Source organism: Danio aesculapii, chromosome 5 (assembly GCF_903798145.1).
Source record: "Danio aesculapii chromosome 5, fDanAes4.1, whole genome shotgun sequence".
NCBI classification, from domain to species: Eukaryota; Metazoa; Chordata; class Actinopteri; order Cypriniformes; family Danionidae; genus Danio; species Danio aesculapii.
Window position 1 is genome coordinate 71,707,176 of NC_079439.1, and position 21,186 is coordinate 71,728,361.

The following is a 21,186-nucleotide window of genomic DNA, read 5'->3' on the forward strand; positions in this document are numbered from 1 at the left end:
TTCTGAGGACTTGAAACCTACAACTAATTTGTGCATATAAATGAAATGTGGCAAAGAGAAAGGGACAACTGCATAAATAATAAATTACATGAAATTAACCTGAAAATAAATGAAATATACATTGCAAATTATAATTTTGAGACCAGGCATGATCAAACTGTCTATACTAGATGTCGAATTGCATCTCATTTGTATTTACTCAATAACAAAGACCCACCTAAATGTAAATATTCACAATGAAACATATTTTGTTGGAATTGGGAAGTTTGAATGCCATTAGACAATTTTTTTTAAGGAGAGTACTGTGATGGACAGTTTTAAAGAGGCACCACCAGGAAGAATCTTATATTATTAAGAAAAAATTGAACTGAAAAATCATACTTAACTTAATTTTATTTATTTCTATCCTAACTTTTTATTGTAATATGAATTTGCTTTTATCATGTAATATTTTATGTATATCCATTTTTCCACGAAATAGCCATAAGTTGCTGATGTGGCAATAAATAAATAAATAAATAAATAAATTAGGTTAAAGTTAGGGTAATTAGGCAAGTCATTGTATAACAGTGGTTTGTACTGTAGACAATCCAAAACAAACATTGCTTGAGGGGGCTAATAATATTGACCTTAAAATTGCTTAAAAACTATTAAATCTGCTTTTATTCTAGCCGAAATAAAACAAATAAGACTTTTCTTCAGAGGATAAAATAATATAGGAAATACTGTTAAAAATTCCTGAATCTGTTAAACTGGGAAATATCTGAAAAATAAAAAAATTAAACACAGGAGGGCGAATAATTTTGACTTCTGCTGTATATACATTTATTGTTATTTCTCAACTTTGACTGATGTGTATTATTTAAATGGTTTTCATTGGGTTTCTTGCATTGTAGAGGGAACTTTTGGCCTTAAATTGGAAGGGAAACTGTCTGCTCAGTCTGGCCAGCCCAGCCGTGTAGACATCAACAATTCCCACAACTCCAGCGGTGAGTGACATGGAAATCTCTCAAATCTTTCACCATTGATATGCTTCATATGGGTGGCCGTGTTGCCTTTTTCTCTGTAATTTTAATTGTGGATGTGTCTCTAAAAGGCCACATATTCAACTTTTTTTGATTGGCTTAGTTTTTATTTATTGTTTTACCAAATTTTTGTTTCTAAATCTAAATACAAACCCTTTTATGACCTGTTTATAACCTGTTTGTATGTAAATTTTATAGGACTGTTTATTCTGGTTATGTGTTTCAGTTCAATCCAAGATAACCAGTGCTGCTCTATTATTCATTTCCATTACATTGTTTACAAATTAATAAAACAATATGCACAGAAATATGCCATTAAAATCAAAACACAGCACACCATTTGATGGACTAGTCCATTATTTTCATCTGGAGTTCAGGATAGTATTATCATTTGTTTATTTTTATTTTATTTAAACATGAGCTTGAAGTGTTGAGGCACAAGGGTCAGAGTAAATGGGTTTGATCAAAGCTGCAATGGCCTTCAGTATTTTAGCTCGTAAGTGCACTACAGCTGAGAAAACACAACAAAACACAGATACGAGAGCCTGTTCCTACTTCATATTGTTTTTTCTTTTTGTTCCACTCGCACATGGAAGATTTAAAGGAACACGTGTAAACATAACGGTAGAACAATTCATTGCACTTCGCACAACATGGGTCAGTGTCATCACTGTATCTAAATTAAAATATTACAACCATGCAAAGCCTGATATTCTGAAACATTCATACATTCATTTATTTGCTTTTCGGTCCTTTTATTAATCCGGGGTCGCCACAGCGGAATGATCCGCCAACTTATCCATACACACTCACTCACACTCATACACTACGGACAATTTAGTCTTCCCAATTCACCTGTACCGCACATCTTTGGACTGTGGGGGAACCGGAGCACCCGGAGGAATCCCACGCAGTGAGAACATGCAAACTCCACACAGAAACGCCAACTGACCCAGCTGAGGCTCAAACCAGCGACCTTCTTACTGTAAGGTGACAACACTACCTACTGCGCCACTGCGTCGCCCCCTATTCTGAAACAAAATAAATTTTTTTAATGTGATACATCATATTTGAATGCCTCAAATGGAGTAGCTGCAGGGCTTAATTTGTGCCGGAACAAGCCGGATCGGGATCCAGCACCTCTGAAATCTGATCTCTTCACTTTCCCACCCTCACACTTTTCACTTTCGTCAGCCACACCCAAACTCCACCCCGCCTCCCCAGATCCTTAACCCCGATCTGTTCCAGGATCTCGCAATTTACAAATTAAGCTCGGAGTAGCTCGTTCTTGTGGTGGTAAAAACCTAAATTTAACATAGTTGACATCAGTTATTAGCCATGATTTTTAAAATTGTTTAAAAAATATATCTGCCAGGTGTTGTTTAATAGAGAGAAGATTGTAATTCAGCTGTAGTTATGCAATTTAGTGGATATACAGATATAATATCTATATGTGTTCAAAGTTAAGATAACGTCTGTGAAATCTTAATAAAAATGTACTTGATGCGTGTCAATACCACCTTCACTTTATGACTCAACAGTTGATCTTAATTCTTAAATGCATGATTTTTTTTTCATTTATTATTACATATTTAGGTCTTTAGTTAGATGTACCTATATATAGGCTGTACGTCGGCACTGGTGAGAGGCGAGCGTTGGCTAGAGGCTGCAGGCCGAGTGTCTTAGTGTCCCACCAGTGACGATAAACAGCCATATCGCACTGCTATGAGTGGGATATTGCGTTTAAACAACAGTGCGACAGCATAATCGTGTTGATAAAAGAAAGAAAGTCTCAAAAACCCTTTTGTACAAGGAACTACTTTCACATCTGCTGCTGATATCAGAACAGCAGAAACCTCTGCTCATTCACTAATGTCACTTTAGAGCTAGTGTTTGAATGATTCTCTAGCGTAATGTCTAAAGTGATGACAGAACAGGTGATTTTGCTCATATTTTAAGATTATAAGGCTGAACAGCATGAAATGCCATCAGTCTACAGAAATTTCCCAGTATTTCTCTGTTGCAATCAGGAGATCTAAGTAATTAACCCTGAAAAACCAAAGCAAACACTAGCAGATTGCTATGTTGTAAATACGGCACTACAACATATAAATGATCACTGTTTTATAATGATTTGTTCAGCTGTAGTTAGAAATTTATGCTGAGTTTTTCACCCCCAAGGACTTATTATTCATTCTCTGTCGCCATCTTGTGGTTGGAACATCAACCGTCTTTGCTCTGCTCAGTATGACAGGCTGATGGCCACTGATGTGCTGAATCCCCAAAATTATAAATATTTAAAATAGGCACTATCCTTATAAATAAACTGCGTAGTTGTACTTTAAACAATGACATTCTCATCTATAAAAAGCCTCAAAAGTACATTATGTTGTCCAACAGCTGCAATATTTGCTAAACTGTAGTGAGTTTATTGATCTGCTGTCACTATGTGGGCGGAGTAATACACAAGAGTGAAGAGGCTGTAGGAGTGCTGTTATCGCAGAATATCACACGGCTATCAGCCAATCAGATTTGAGAACCAGACAGAACTGTTGTTTAAACATATTTATATAATCAGTGCGTTGCTTTTTTTAGTTTATCATTAAGTTATCATTTAGTTTTGATAACTGTGACCTAAATTTGTGTATCAAATATAATCAAGAGTTAAGTGCAACATAAATGGCCTACATTTGTATAAATTTCAAGAATTTTCCTCCAAAGTGCTGTGCATGTGAATGTAACTCCGCTTATCATTAAAAATGAATAATTTGTCTTTCAGATACTCCAAACAGCCGGACTTACACATCCCTCCCCAGCCCTCAGAGTATGTATAGTGAAAACCATATACACCTTTTCATTTTCACCTGATATCACGTTCCATATACTCCATCTCCTTTATTTCTTTATTTTTAGCTTCTGTAAATCATGAATGACTTCACTCATGCCCATTTTTTGTGCCATTTGCATGGCTTTCAAACCTTACGTTTAAAATAAAATACATTAAAAATAAGCCTGACCCAGATTAGCTAGCTGTATGTAGTGCTCTGATGTGAGGCTATAGCCGGTTTCGCTCTGTTATAAGAACATTGCTGTGTTCTGAGAGAAACTGGACGTTGTGTTCCAGAAACCTACACGTGTGGAGCCTGTGGAATTCAGTTCCAGTTCTACAACAACCTCCTGGAGCACATGCAGTCCCATGCTGGTGAGTGAGCCCAGAAAATGACGACATTTTCAGCCGTGAGCTCATCCAAAAGTCGGACTCGCTCTGTTTTGCTTGCATTAATTCTGTGCATCACCACTTGGGTTACAGTTCAATGCGAACGGCACATCTCTTTATTTTTACAGACCACATCATGTGAGCGCTGCATATCGTAGATATTTTCTATCTTATGCATTATTTTTTCACTTCGTCTTATCAGTTAACATTTTTACTCATCACTTAGTCACAGACGCGCATTGAAATCGACGCCTCCACGATTCCATAAAAACTCCAGCAAACTTGATTGCCTGTCATTCATTTGTTCACGATGTTGACATTTTACTCCTCCTTTTGTTTGACAGGATTCCCACTGTTATCAAAAACCTACAAGGAATAGTTCACTGACAATTTTAAATTCACCATTTACTCACTCTTATGTCACATCAAGCTTTTATTAAGCAATACTCTTATACTAAAATCTATATATGAAACACTATAGAGAGATTACACTAATTATTTGCTGTATTTGATGCAATTTTTGTATGCATGCATTGATCATTTACTTGATTGTCAGTCACTTCAGAAGTCTACACTACCTGACAAAAGTCTTGTCGTCTATCCAAATAACAACTTGACTTCTAGTCGATCATTTGGAAAATTGGCAGATTTTTCCGATAAATCATCTGTTGAACTGCATCCCAATCATCACAAATACTGCAGAACACCTACTGGAACCTGCATGGACCCAAGATTCACACAGAAATCAGTCAAGTTTGAGGAAAGAGAAATCATGGTTTGAGGTTACATTGAGTAATGGGGTGTGCGAGAGATGGATGGCAACATCAACAGCCTGAGGTATCAAGATATTTGTGCTGCCCATTACATTACAAACCACAGGAGAGGGTGAATTCTCCAGCAGGATAGCGCTCCTTCTCATACTTCAGCCTCCACATCAAAGCTCCTGAAAGCAAAAAAGGTCAAGGTGCTCCAGGATTGGCCAGCCCAGTCACCAGACATGAACATTATTGAGCATGTCTGGGGTAAGATGGAGGCATTAAAGATGAATCCAAAGGATCTTGATGAACTCTGGGAGTCCTGCAAGAATGCTTTCTTTGCCATTCCAGATGACTTTATTAATCAGTGATTTGAGTCATTGCAGAGATGTATGGATGCAGTCCTCCAAGCTCATGATGGAGTCAGACACAATATTCATTCTGTTTCCACTGCAGCATGACCACATATTCTATACTGGACATTATTGAAGGTTCAGTGACCAGACTTTGGTCTAAGCAGAGTCAGACCTTACTGTCCTAATGAAATAATTCAAAATAAAGCCATGATCATATTTTATTGTGCTCAAATAAGCGTCATCTAGAGGCCTTTGCTTTTCATATAAGCCACTTCTGATACCAAACTAGAAGTCAAGTTATTATTTGTTGTTCCTAAAACTTGGATAGGCGACAAGACTTTTGTCAGGTAGTGTAGCAAATATCATGCTATCTTAAATTATTTGGCTTTACATTCACAAAAAAATCTTTACACTTTTTTTTGTAGATCTTAATAGATCATTGTCAATTTTAAGTTGTTTTCACATCTGCATTTGTCTTGTTGGGTTTCATTGAATACATCCACTTTATTTCCTTAAAAACATAATGTGTTGTCATTCTTTCCTTCTGTTTTAATCTCCTTTTAGCTGATAATGAGAACCATGTTAAAGAAGACTCTCCAAAACCTTGCCCAGCACCGGCGGGCACACAGGAGCAGTTGTGGAAATCTCCACCGCCGGCACAACAGAGGAACCACATGCCATCTTTCCGTGAGTTATTTCCTACCAGCATTACCAAAACTCAGTTAGTCTAACCGGTTTCTTATATACTTTATATTAAAATTATACACAATAATAACAATAATAATTAAAAATGATCTGGAGGGTATTTCGAGCTGAAACATTAGAGAGACGTTGTGGGGGCACCAGAGACTTAAATTGCATTGAATAAAAAGTAGCATCATATGACCCCTTTACTTATTTGGGAATCATGGTTGACTTCTGTACTTTTAAGATTCTGTAGTTTTAAGAATTGAACATTTGATCAAAGGCAAAACTGTCACACGTGTCCTGTCAAGGTTCTCTACCTTAATGTGACGTATACACCAGGCATATAAAGAGGACATGTATGGCATTTTTGTCTTGATTATAATATAAAATGCAACCCTTATAACCCAGAAAACGTGTAACTAAATTAACTTGCCTGCTTCCACTTTTGCAGAGAACAGATTACTCCCAGAAAAGGAGAGGCAACAAGTGGCAGAGCGTTTGCTGCGAGTGATGTGTGTCGACCTCGGCCTTCTTGGCGTTCTCAGCAGCAAAGACTTCCTGAAGCTGGCGCAGACGCTGGTGGACACAGGATCCCGCAACGGAGCTTACTCCATACGGGAAGCTCTGGGAGATATGAGCTCACTGGCATTAAAACAGCTCCCCCGCATGTACAATCAGGTCAAAGTGAAGGTCACCTGCGCCCTGGGCTCCAACTCCTCCTTGGGCATTGCTGTGACCTGCCACTCGCAGACTGTTGGACCAGACTCTTGCTATTTGCTAACAGCCTATCAAGTCGAGGGTGTGCGACTCCGTCGCTACGTTCTAGGACTCAAGGAGGCCTCATTAAGGGAAAGTCCTGAGCAGATTCACCACTGGGTCCAGAATGTTCTCTCAGAGTTTGTCATGTCTGAAATCCGCACCGTCTACGTCACAGAACCACGTTTGTCTTCACTGACCTTCTGCGGTCGCACAGGAATCTGCCTCCGCTGCGCAGGTTGTTCTCTAACAGCCACGGTTCAAGCTGTTCTTGGGCGCCGCAGCCTGCAAGCACGAGGCCTTCACGAATTAGGGGAGCTTCTGGCAACCTGTCGCGACATCGCTGCTACAACCAGCTTCAATCATGAAGGAAAAACCGCAGAAGATCCTGCCGCTCCACCATGCTGGGATGCAGTCGCCGAGGCCTTGTTGAAGGTTCACGAGAACTTCGAAGCCACCTGTGAAGCGTACGGCCGTTCGAAGAGCACTGTTCCTCTTCTGCAGGGTCTGAACAAGCATCTGCTGGGGACACTGGCGTGTTTGCTGGCACCGCTGAGACAAGCAGCCCTGGAGCTGAGTGTGGAACGCTGCCCCACACTCCAGAACGTCCTTCCTGTCTACCTCCGTCTCGAAAAACTGTTCACCTCCAAAGCTGGCGAAGCGGGTGCGGGCAGCAAGCTCTGCCACTACTTCCTGGAAGCCCTGAAAGAGAACTTCAAGGTGGAGCGTGTCCATCAGGTGGCCATGATCCTGGACCCACAGCTGAAGCTGCGTCCTGTTCCCGCGTACCAGCATGAGGAGATCATCTCACGGGTGTGTGATATGGCTGCTAGTATGCGGGATTTGGGAAGCGGCGGGTCTGCAGGAGCGTCTGTGGACGAGCGGGATGGCGAGGGGCCATCGGCCCCCAAGCGAGGCCGTCTGGACTGCGGATTGGACCGGCCATCTTGTGACGCAGAGGAACCGCAGGTACGAAAAGAGCTGTTCCAGTACCTCGGAGAACCGCTCTTCAGCGGCACAGGTGATCTGCTGCAGTACTGGAGCTCGGTCATGGACAGGTACCCGCGGCTGTCCCGGTTAGCGCTGTGGTTGTTGGCTGTGCCTGCAGTGGCTGTGCACGGAGAGTGCATGAGCATCTGCGAGCAGACCTTAGCCATGAAAAGGAAGCAGCAGGTCACTGTGGAGGAGATGAACAAACTGGTCTTCCTCAAGAGTAATTTTGCTTGAGTTGGCTCAGGGCTTTCATGGCACCATAGACTGTTTGAATTAGGGACTTTTTGAAGCAGTACCGTCACTTCTCTATACCCCTTCCAAAAATTCAGTTTTACCGTAAGTGTCTATCAAGCGAGGCACGGGATTTACAAAGGAAAGGTACATTTGACAACTAATCCACAAACACCCCTTCAGACCACATCTCGGCATTTGGGAACGGCAACAGTGCAACTCGATTGGAAAAAATTGCAGTCGGTTCGAGGACACGGATGTAAACTTCGATGTTTCAGTTGAACTACCGCTTAAAAATTTGTGATGTGTTTTAATCAGTATGTGGTTCATCCATCCCTCTTCTCTTTCTGTGGAACCCATCTAAAAATCAAGTCGGTGGATTCTTGAAATTACAGACGGCACACTGTCCGTCTAGCGAAGAAATCAAACGGGGTACTTAGAAAAGCCATTTTTTTTGCAATTACGCCTTTATGAAAACCACACAAACACTCTTTGCTGTGACAGGTGAAGGATACCTCTCTTTAGCGGTTTCTCAGCGGTGTAAGTCTCAGACGGGCCCTGGTTTGAGTAATCTCAGTTAACCGGTTTGAGTGCGTTAAGCTCTTGTTCGGACTCAGGAGTTTAAGGCCAGCAGAACTCAAATTTAAACTTGGGTCTCTCACACACACACACACAAACACAAGTAAATGGTTTTACAGTTATTTATTTGACCTTTTTTATCAGTTCTCACAATAACGTTGCAATAAATGTTACGTAGCAGAAGTTATACTCTCAAGCTAACTTTGATGCCTTGCACCTTTTGTAGCAGCCTTTTTGTTTTCGTTACAGCTCGCTGGGATCATTTCCTCCTACAATACAGTCTGCAATACCTGCAACAGCCACTTAAACCCTGAGATTGGATCCCCGATTCTATTGGGTTACGGAGGTATATAGGAATGACGTGATGAGTTGTGGTTCCAGTGGATCTGATTTTCTTTCCCTTTTCGTTTCCTCTCCTGATCTTGTTTCTGAAATGTGGGAATAGGGCTATGAAACGCAGAAACTGACTGTCTCTCACTGTCTCAGTACAAACCTCTTTGAACAGAGGCAGCTAATTGCATTATCGTTTGAATGCATTTTTAAGAGGATAAAGCTAAACATCTTTCATTATTTATGCACTGGATTTCTCTTAGCGTTACGTTCCTCATTTATCTGCAGCAGGTAATTAGATTAGCGGTAACATTAACTAGAGAAAACATCGCCTAGATTAGGACCAAAGTATCTTTTCAAAAGTAGTTTGTCATTGTGAATAATTGCCATTGCCAAACAGGTTTGTAGTTTTTAATCTCATAACGTTCATGCTTCCTCGTAACCGTTTCGCCCTCACGAATTTCCACTGCCTTTGAAACAACCGTTTTTATTTTCTAAATGGTTCTAGTACACGAGCGGACGCAACGATTTTCACTTCCATGCTAAAAATAAACGATCTTCAAGAGTATTTTGCAGTAGTTTTTCCAAGGAAAGATGTGATTTAGTATTCTATAGTTTGTCTTGTAATGCCTTGAACATCTTTGTGTGATTATACAGATTATGCATGCAGACAATATAAGATTTTTTTTATCTTTAATAAAGTGGCAGAGATCTACATTCACACAACGGCAGAATACAGTCGTCGGTCCTGTTTTGAATGCTAAATAAGGTTCTGTTCATGCTCAATCGATTATGAATGAGTGACAACTGCTCTGCAATGGTTAACTCCTAAACATGCTGCAGTCACCACTTGATTTTGAGAGTTAAATGTGCTGTGGGAACACAAGTCGTCTATCAAATCACTGAAATGGGTTCAGCGTGAGGCGTGCGCTTCAGGTTGTCGACCTCTCAGGTTATATAAAACGGTGGCATCGCTTTTATCGGGACAGAAAGTGTGTAGGGTATAGTAACTTCAGGGACTAACTACTCCTCTGCTGTTGTAGCTACTAGAACACTCGAGTCACACTTGTTCGTAAATACGGTTGCTAATCCCAAACACTATTTTGGACTGTAATGTTTGACCACGACGACCAAAGTGCATTTTATTTGCGTCTCTTGATTGTGAGGAAAGATGACAACAGTTTAAACCTCTATTTGGTGTCTTACCAAAGATTAGTGACCAAAGACGCATCATGTTGTGCAATTAAACTCAATAAAATCACCTTTGATAGAGGCGCTAGGGGTTTTCTTAATGCTTTTAATTGCCACTGCCTGGATGTGGTATCAATTTTAGTCCTTTTAGGTCTTTTGTTCAATGTTTCCACCTGCTATTAACATGTTAAATTTGTCTGTTATGACCCGTTTAGGGCTTATCATACTTATTAGCTGTATTTTACCCCTACATAAACCCTAAACCTACCCATCACAGTAATGAATAAACGTTAATTATATCGAGAATGATTTACATTATTTATTATATTTCCCATTAAATTGTATTTTATTAACATCTACCTAAACCTAACCCTCACAATAATGTAAAAACTGTAATTATAACGATAATTATTTGTTATTTATTAAATTACCCGTCAATTGTATTTTATAGATGTCTACCCTAAACCTACCCCTCACAATAATGGTAAAATGTTTATTACAGGGGCGTAGCGGACATTTTAAAAGTGGGGGGGACAGCTATATGAGATTATACATTCATATAATTTTTAATCCCCTGTTTCTAAATGGTCTGTCTCTAAAAGTGAGGGGGACGTATCCTCCCATGCCCCCCGGTTGCTACGCCCCTGGTTAATTATAATGAGAATTATTATGGTGGCTTGAGAACGCGACATACTGTCATGCTACATAAGCTTGTTATTCTTTCGTCTTCTTCTTCTTAGACTATTTTAAGAACGCATCTCCTTCTAGACCGTTCATACTAGAACCATCAAACCAACTCCAAACCTTCAACCTATACTGAATTAAGTTGCTATATCTTTTCCAACTGATCCGACTTAGTTTTCTGAAAACTGTCCCGGAAAATTCGTAAAAGTCCCATTGACTTAATATTGGACCAAACTTTGTAACCTCATAACTTTGCGCCAGACTGTCATACAGACTTAAGTTTGGGCTCATTTAACTCAGACCACCAATCTGCCGATCACTGATGACATTTCAACCCTCTAGCCACCCCCTAGCAACCGCTTACAGCACCTTAGCAACTGTCCCATAGTATAGTATCTTTAATGTAAGATTCACAGTGCAACTTTAAAATAAAGTAACATACTGCGTGAGTTTCCTACAGTAAAATACAGATCAGTTAAATACTGTGTCATTTTAAGTGGTTAAGTGCAATAACTTACTGTAAATCAATTACAGCAAAAATACTGTATTTACATTTACAGCACCATTTATCTGTTTATTCATTTGCAGTATTGCATGTATAATTTTAATGTAAAATATACAGTAAGTTTCACAATAATGCAACGTTAAAATACAGTAACGTACTGAATAACTCTCCCAGAGTAAAATAATGTTCATATTACAGTTAAATACTGTGTAATCTACAAAACTCATTAACAGTGTATGAAGATTTCTGTTGTCTTTCTTCCTCTTAACTAAAGTAAATTGATGCAAAATTTCGAGCACCGTTCCTGTTAAGATAGTAAATATGCAGTTGAACTTTTTTTTTTTTTTTTAATCAACCCAAAAACGAGCCCTCATTAAAGGAATAACAACCGTATTTCGCTCCAGTGTGAACTCTTGAATTGAGATTAAGATCACATACAAAACTGATCTGAAGAGAAAAAATTCCAGGGACGCATGTTGATCGGACTAGGTATTATCTCACATAGCCCAAAAACACAGATGAAGATGCAGGCTAGCATGTGCTGAAATGTTCATATGTAAAAACCACTTTGCTAACCCTGACCCAGAAATAGAAAAAAAAAAACAGCTGCTGTTGAATTTTTGCCGTCTTTCTCTGTAACCACAAGAGGGCAGAAGTGTCTCAGAAATCTGTCTTTGCAAAGAGTCTCCGAACATCTTACCTCTGTTTTCTAATCAAGCATTTCAACTATTTTGATAAACTCAGTCTATAACTATCTCAGACTTCATGAAGGTTTTATTTGATTCTCTTTTTTTCTGACTGTCTCCTTTATTTCTTTGGTTTTCTGGACGAATGTGTACTTTTCTGGAGAAACGTGAAAACTGGTTTAAAATGCTCTTGGGCAGCAGGTCGTGTTGACGGATAACTAATCTCTGAAAGTATAAAACACTGTTTTAATCACAACTATTTATGGATGTACAACAGTTATTGATATCACTCGTTCTGTTTGTTTGAGAAGGATTTGTTTTCCCCGTTATAGTCAGCCTACATTTGTCTTTGACAGGCATTTTTTTCCCCCTTCTTCTTCTGATTTTGTGCATTGAGTTGTTTCAGCTGTAGGTCTAATTTATACTTTTTTAACAACACTATTTTTCTAAACATGACTGATAGAGTTTTTCTCTCCTTATCGACTGTCAGTAGTTACACTGCGCTGTTCTCAGAACCTATCTACTCCTGTAGTATGTGCTGTGTGAATAAAATATCCTCAAACAAGCAAGATATGAGGACTCCTTTTGGTTTGTTTTCACTTTCACAAATGCAAGATCAACCCGTCACTCATACGAAATCCACAAATCCAGTCGATATGTCTATGGAAAAAATCTAATCCTGCCCTACACGTGCCCTTAATTTTCTTAAAGGAATAGTCCACCTTTTTTGATGCAAATAGGCTCATTTTAGAAGTCATCTAGAGTTAAATAGCAGAGTTTTACCATTTTTTTAATGCTTTCGGCTGATCTCTGGGTCTGTCAGGAGCATATTTAGCTTAGCTTAGCATAAATCATTGAATGGGATTAGACCATTAGCATCTCACTCAAAAAATTAAGACTTCTGATTCATTTCTATGCCTTTTTTTAATCCATTCTGCTGATCTCCTGGTCTGGTCGGGGCACATTTAGCTTAGCTTAGCATATATCATTGAATTGGATTAGACCATTAGCATCTCACTCAAAAAATTCAAAGAGTTTTGATTTAATGTTTATGGCTTTTTTTTGGAATAGGCTCGTTTTATAAGTCATAGAGTTAAATAACAGAGTGTTACCATTTTGTTATCCATTCGGATAACAACTCTGGATCTGGCGGGGGCACATTTAGCTTAGCTTAGCATAAATCATTGAATGGGATTAGAACATTAGCATCTCACTCAAAAATTAAGACTTTTGATTATTTTCTATGCCTTTTTTTAGAAAAATGTGCTCATTTTAGAAGTCTTCTACAGTTAAATAAGAGTTTTAAAAATTTTTAATCCATTCTGCTGATCTCCTGGTCTGGTCGGGGCATATTTAGCTTAGCTTAGCATAAATCATTGAATGGGATTAGACCATGAGCATCTCACTCAAAAAATTCAGAGTTTTGATTATTTTCTGTTTTTTGTGTGTGTGTGTGTGTGTGTGTGTGTGTGTGTGTGTGTGTGTGTGTGTGAATAGGCTCATTTCATAAGTCATCTAGTGTTAAATAGTAGAGTTTTACCATTTTTTAAGCCATTCGGCTGATCTCTGGGTCTGGTGGGGGCACATTTAGCTTAGCTTACCATATATCATTGAATTAAATTAGATCATAAGCATCTCACTCAAAATTCAAAGAGTTTTGATTATTTATTTATTTAGTTTTATTACTGGTGGGGGCACATTTAGCTTAGCTTAGCATAGCATTAATCATTGAATAAGATTAGACCATTAGCATCTCACTCGAATTTGGATTTTCTATGGCTTTTTTATTTCTTTTTTAAAAATAGGCTCATTTTAGAAGTCAGCTAGAGTTAAATAAAAGAGTTTTGCCATTTTTTTGAGCCATTCGAATGATCTCCGGGTCTGGTAGGAGCACATTTAGATGAATCAGATTAGAACATTAGCATTTCGCTCAAAATTCAAAGAATTTTAAATATTTTTCTATGGCTTTTTTTTTTTTTTTTTTGCGAAATTGGCTAATTTAAGAAGTCATCTAGAGTTAAATATTACAGTTTTATCATTTTTCAATCCATTCGGCCAAACTCTGGGTCTGGTGGGATCACATTTAGCTTAGCATAAATCAATGAATAAGATTAGACCATTAGCATCTCACTCAAAAAATTCAAAGAGATTTAGTTATTTTCTATGGCTCTTTTTTATTTTTTAAATAGGCTCATTTCAGAAGTCATCTACAGTTAAATAGTAGAGTTTTACTATTTTTTTTTAATCCATTCGGCTGATCTGGTCATGGTGAAAGCACATTTAGCTTAGCTTAGCATAGATAATTGAATCAGATTAGGCCATTAGCATCTCACTCAAAAAAATTCAAAGAGTTTTGATTATTTTCTATAGCTGCAACAAGCACAATGATATTACGCAGCACCTAAAAAATAATCAGCTTTGTAACTAGGTTGGAGTGGTGTGTAATATTGTTTATATTTAAATTTATAATATGTTGTTATGATAAAGTTCCTTCATTATTAAGCCAGAATGAAAGTATAGTCCATATCAACTTAGAAAATGACAACTTTTATTATCCATTCGTCTTGGTACATAATGTAACTACAGAATTGTCAAGCTTTAAATAGGAAAGTAATTATAAAAATTCATTCATTAATTTTCCTTTGGCTTAGTCCCTTGTTTATCAGGAGACCGATAACCACAGTGTAATAAACCTACAACAATTATAAATGATCAATTATAAATATATAATTATATATATTAAATATAATTATAAATCTTAAAATTACCACGTGCATCATGTGCATTCCACTTACAGCTTCTGTGTCAGGTATTAAAATAGTTAGCTGTTCAGCAGTACCTGTTTCTACCGGCAGGTGGGAGTGTTGTTACACGGTGTTAAAAAAAATCCCGCCACTGCACCGTCGTCATTCATATTTTGAGGAGCTGAAGCTGATGAGGTGATAGTAGTACAACATTTTTTGAAAAACTGAACAGTTCTAACTACTGATGAAGCTTAATATTTGTTTTCACTGTATGAAATGTGTGTAGTTTTGGTGAAATAATATAACTGTAATCGATAAAATATGCGCCACATCAATACAAATACATGCAAATTGGTCTGGAAAACGAAAATGATACTTTCTAGATATGATAGATATCTAGACATATTTATCTAGATACGATACAGCCTGTCAAATCTCTTTCTGTATTAGTTAAATCACAGTGAGTTCATGCGTCTAGCTTATTATGTTATAGCTATATTCTACTGTAACATTTCTTTGGGACTAAGCCCCTTTACCCTTTCGACCCTAGCAATGCTCCTGGTCCCAATATGCATTTGTGGGATCTGCAGGCCTTGCATTACTTTATTTATTGAAAAGGTTTTGTGTTATCATGATCTGATATTACATGTTCATGGGAACTTTGGCAAAATAAAAAATAAAAATAAAAAAATTCGGGAAGTACAGCTTAATTATACAAAATTATAAAAAAAACTTTAAGATATATGTATAAATTATTACATTTTTATTTTTAACAAAATGACGATTAAATAAGCTAAGTTACATTAGCAGCTTATATTCTTTCTTTTTTTTTTTACATATTAATGTAAAACAAATGTCTACAAATAAAATTTAAGCTCCCCTAAAATATTATATGTCAATTAAGGAACGAAACAAGTCAATTGACGTGATATAAAAGAGGGCTATTAAAAAAAAACAATAATAAAAGCATATTACTCAAAAGTACTAATTAAAATAATTTAGCACTATCCAAGTCATGTAATATAAATAAAAAATAGGAAATGTGATGTAAAAATCAGTTGGCTTTTAAATTGTTTCCTATAAATATGGCCTATTTTTTAGTTTATTTACAAAATGTTGACCTAAAATATTTTACTCCACTGTACTGAACGCTCCTGCTCTTCAGCTCAGTGGACACTAGAGGGCGGCAAAAGCTTTGCCTTGCCGTTTCACAGCAGATGACAGAAATGATGAGCTATCTATCAGACAGACATGTGTTTCAGTTTTACCCAGTCAAGCTGTGTTTTGCTGAAAACAGGAAACAACTCGCTGTATTTATTGCTTCTCTCTCTTTCAGACGGTCAGTTCAGATCCTGACCAAAGCCATTCAGAAGAATCTGACAACTACGTCATCAGGTACAACATCAGGTACAACTTTGCAGATCTTCGATGCAACTGAAAAACATGGAAAAGCTCCACACATGTGCTCTATTAGTATACAGGGATTTTTATAATGGAATTTTCTTTTTCTTTTTTAAATATTTCTCAAATTATGTTTCACAGAGCAAGGAAATTTTCACAGTATGTCTGATAATATTTTTTCTTCTGGAGAAAGTCTTATTTGTTTTATTTAAGCTAGAATAAAAGCAGTTTTTTAATTTTTTAAAAGCCATTTTAAGGTCAAAATTATTCGATAGTCTACAGAACAAATCATCGTTAAACAATAACTTGCCTAATTCCCCTAACCTAACCTAATTAACCTAGTTAAGCCTTTAAATGTCACTTTAAGCTGTATAGAAGTGTCTTGAAGAATATCTAGTCTAATATTATTTACTGTCATCATGGCAGAGATAAAACAAATCAGTTATTAGAAATGAGTTATTAAAACTATTATGATTAGAAATGTGTTGAAGAAATCTGCTCTCCGCTAAACAGAAATTGGGCAATAAAATAAACAGGTGGGGTAATTAGGAAAATGAATATTTTTCTCCATTTCTTTTTTTTTTAAGATTTATTTTTGGCTTTATTAGACAGGACAGTAATGAGACAGAAAGCGAAGTTGGAGAGAGAGAGAGAAAGGGGTGTAGGGTTGGGGAAATGTCCTCGAGCTGGGATTCGAACTTGGGGCGCCCTGACGTGCTACTGCACCATATGTCAGCGTGCTATAAGTGAATATAAGCAATGCATTTTGGTGCATTTAAACAAAACAGATTTACTAAACAGATATATTTATTAAAACAATATTTTAGTCACCAAATATATTTAGTAATTAAAAGATAATACAATTAAATTCAAGCAAAATATTGCAAAACAAAATGCAACCTACAAAATGTAAACAAAAATTTTCAATTGTTTTGCTTCTCTTGGTTAAATTTGGGTTTATGATTTTTCTATAACATATTAATGTGGCTGTGCTAGTTTTTGGACTGTTATCATAAGTTATTTTGTTAGATTAGCTTCAGATTTGGCTTCAGTTCTGACTAATCTAACGTATATGCACAGATATAATATTTTATAGCTTCCTATTAATAATATGAATTTAAAAGAGAGATTTGTGAGGGGTGTACTTATAAATGCTGAGCACTGCATATATATCATGGTTTCCGCTACATTCATTCTTCCATGGCGGGGCGCCACGCCAAGATTCATCCCGCCAGGGCTACATTACAGCTTCTCATTCAAAACATTCAATATTTTTAATAGCGGGTGATAATCACACCAAAACATATTAAAAGGTAAGTGAATTATAACAGCCCGAACTTTTCTGTAACCGTAGTAGTGGTGTGTGTCATTTGTTTAACCCTTTAAGGTCACATGTTGACTGACTGACTGGCCATGTGACAGGTGCATGATGCGTGAGGCCAGCAAACACAACGGATAGCCGTTTTACTTTATTTCCAGCCTGATCTCACGAGAAAACGTAAGTAATTTCTGTTTTGTCAGTTTAGTGGTTAATTCATTCGAGTTCAGTCATACGAAATTGTACGATTTTAAAAAGGAGGCGTGGCACCTAACCCCACCCCTAAACCCAACCGTCATTGGGGGATGAGAAAATCGTACTAAATCGTACGAATTAGATCGTACGAATTCATACGAATTAGCCACTAAATCAAAAAGTTACGAATTGCTGTGAGATTGTGTTGTTATTTCAGGACGCATTAATACCGAAGGCATTCATAAATATTCCTAGCAAATCTACTAAATGCTGGAGACATACTCGTACATAAACGCACTAAATCGCACCTCAGCAGCGTTTATTTGAGAGAAACAAGAAGATCTGCGCTCTTAAAGCGGTTTATATTTGAGGGGCGTGAAAAGTTTTGTGCACGAGCAGAAAAAAATCGGCGCGCAAGCAAAGAGATCCGCATGCTCGTAGGCTACATGCGATCTCGACTTATAAAACTGCGCTCATGACATTTGTCATTGAAACAACGACACGGGTAGTTGGTAGATCTGTTTAAAAAAAGGCCTGCCGCCACAGCTGGAAAAAATCCTAGAGGAACCACTGTATAGTATAAGGAAATAAAGTGTGTACTTTGTAGAAAGTTTGGTGTAATCGAACTCTCTGTGTAAAATGTAAACAAATTATTACAATTTTGCTTTGCAAAGGATATGAATGTGTAGTCGATTTTTTTTTTTTTGTGGTAAAAATTATTGTGAACTCAGAATGGATATTGAAGGGCAAAATATAGATCTTTATTATTATTATTTTGGGTAAATCCAGGATTAGAATGGAATATAAATTTGAACTATACAATACAATACAGGGAAATTGACTTGAATTTAAATTGACATTGTGTGTAAATGACGTTTTATGAATGATATGTGAAGAGGACATGCTAATATTTGATTGGTAATGTCTGGTGATTAAGTTTTTTTTTTTTTTTAGTCTCTCTCTCGATCTTGAATTATTTATTATTTACTTATTTAATTAGGACAGTAAGGTCTGATTTGCAAACCACTACTATTAACAAACTAACACTACTAGCTTGATAAACTACTAATTAACTTTTTATTAATAGTTAATAAGGTAGGAGTTGGGTTTAGGTTTTGGGTTGGATTAGAGATGCAGAATAAGATCATCCTTTATAACTACTAATGAAAAGTGAATATCTTAATAACAGAAAGGTGTTAAGCTAGCTAAAGTGTTAGCAAAAATGCATTTGTCTAAATTAGCATAGCTTTTAATTGGATCCATTTAGCAAGTTTATAACATTAAACCTGTGGTGTTTGCATGGGAATTTACGCATTCAACCATCTCTTCAGTTTCAGCTTGACAGAATCGTACAAACTCTTCACCTTTATATCAAAATATTACCTTATGTGGCTTATTTATTTATTTTTGGTTTATTTTTCAGCATGGCATGATCATTTAGAGTATTACACCTCTTGTTGTTGTTGTTGTTGATTTTTAGTTTCGCTGTAGTTTGGCCAGAGGTGATGCTATAAACGTCTCAGCCTTGATAATTCATCAGTCCGGGGTTTTATAGTAGCACATCACTGTAACTGCTTAACACAAACCAGCTAATGAGGCCTTTAACCACCTCCAGATGGACAAAACACCAGCACTGTTTCACATCACAAGACTTACAGCATGTAGAAAAGCTTCATAACAGAAATGATCGAACAGCGAGCTGAAGTTCAGGAGACGACATGGAGGAAGGATTGTGTGCCATTACTGCAGCAATCAGTCTCAATTTGATGGTGACTTATTAATTTAGTTTACGTTTGAATTCATTTGTATGACTAAAATCGAGTAGCAAAGGTGATCACACAGTGTTTACTTAATTAAAACACTTTCAAATTGTTTAATTTTATTACCCAGGTTAACAATATAAAGTAATATATAGAGTTAAAGTCAGAATTATTCACCCTCCTGTGAATCTTTCCTTCCCAAATATTTCCTAAATAATGTTGAACAGATTCAGGAATTTTTCACAGTATTTCCTATAATATTTTTTCTTCTGGAGAAAGTCTTATTTGTTTTATTTCGGCTAGAATAAAAGCAGTTTTAAATTTGTTTAAAGGCATTTTAAGGTCAATATTATTAGCCCCCTTAAGCTATATTTGTTTTGGATTGTCTACAGCAGTGTTTCCCAACTCTGTTCCTGAAGGCACACCAACAGTACACATTTTCAACCTCTCCCTAATCAAACACGCCTGAATCAACTTATCATAACATCAGAAGAGACTCCAACACCTGAAGTTAATGGGTCAGAAAAGGGAGACATCCAAAATATGTACTGTTGGTGTGCCTCCAGGAACAGGGTTGGGAAACACTGGTCTACAGAACAAACCACTGTTATACAATGACTTGACCCTAACATTAACCTAATCAGTTAAGCCTTTAAATGTCACAAATTGGGGAAAAATATATATACAGGAGTATACACTGTATATAACGATTTTGGTGAAAGTCCCACTCTGTGTGTGTGTGTGTGTGTGTATCTTGTATTTATCATGTTGCGGGGGCCAAATGTTCCCACAAGTATAGCAAAACCAGTAAATATTGACCTTGACTTTTGAAATATTTTGGTTTCCATCAGTAGACTAAAATTGAGTATAGAATTATGCGAAGGTGATCGATAATAATGAATAGTTATTTTAGTAATCAAATGTGATTTATACAGGTTAACAATATACTATAATGTGTATACAGGCCTATAGCCAGGGGGGGTTCGGGGTGTTCAAAAGACCCACCCCCCTGCTGACGTCCAGAAGTCCAGAATTTGGCTGCTATACGAGCTCATTTGTCCCATTTTTGACAGTATGCCATCATAAATTGTGAAAATACCAGTAGAAGAAGGCTTTAAGACTAATTTAATTTTTAATTATTCAAGTGGACAAATTCTGACTGATGACATGAGCTGGCCAGTTTTTTATTTGCCTACACCATAAAAAAATCTTAAGTTTTTAAGCTGAATCAAATTAACCTTATGAGTCCATTGAACTTATATTATGTTAAACTGACTTAAAACAGCTTGTGTTACTTATAAAATTAAGTTAGAACATGATTAAATTAGATTAACAAGTTACAATGACCTAAAACATGCTGTCATGACTAATTGATCATATATTTTTTTACAGTGTATAGGCTACAGTTTTAAATCTAAAACTAGTTTTAACAAATTCCTAATTGTTTTTGTTTTTTTAACGATGAATGATAATACATTTAAGCATTGTTTTCATATTTCTTTGTTCAAATTTGTAGTTTTTGATTTTGAAATTATAATCTCATTACATTATAAAACTGTAATAATGTATAGTTTAAATGCAGATTTGTAAATAAACACATTGTGGTAAAATAGTATGGTAAACATTTTGCCAAAAAATGTAGGATATATTTTTGTTGCATCAAAAAGTGTGGTTACGATCACCATCTAACAAGCTAATCCAGCTAAAAATAGTGCTTAAAATGTTACTAACCTTGTAATGTAATAGAAAATGAATCGAATAACTGCAAAAAGG

General features: G+C 36.8%; 1 protein-coding gene across 3 annotated transcripts in view; it reads left to right on the forward strand.

The window, feature by feature from the left end:
* znf618 (zinc finger protein 618) overlaps positions 1-10,524 on the forward strand; it is a 65,585-nt gene extending 55,061 nt beyond the window's left edge. For 2 of the 3 annotated variants that reach the window (XM_056458868.1, XM_056458869.1), the window contains exons 9-13: positions 897-989; positions 3,805-3,849; positions 4,150-4,227; positions 5,918-6,040; positions 6,492-10,524. In XM_056458868.1, coding sequence (XP_056314843.1) covers positions 897-989; positions 3,805-3,849; positions 4,150-4,227; positions 5,918-6,040; positions 6,492-8,023 — 1,871 coding nt within the window. In that variant the 3' untranslated portion in view covers positions 8,024-10,524. The remainder of the gene's footprint in view (positions 1-896; positions 990-3,804; positions 3,850-4,149; positions 4,228-5,917; positions 6,041-6,491) is intronic. The other variant, XM_056458870.1, reaches the window with a different exon arrangement.
* Positions 10,525-21,186: the final 10,662 nt, after the last annotated feature.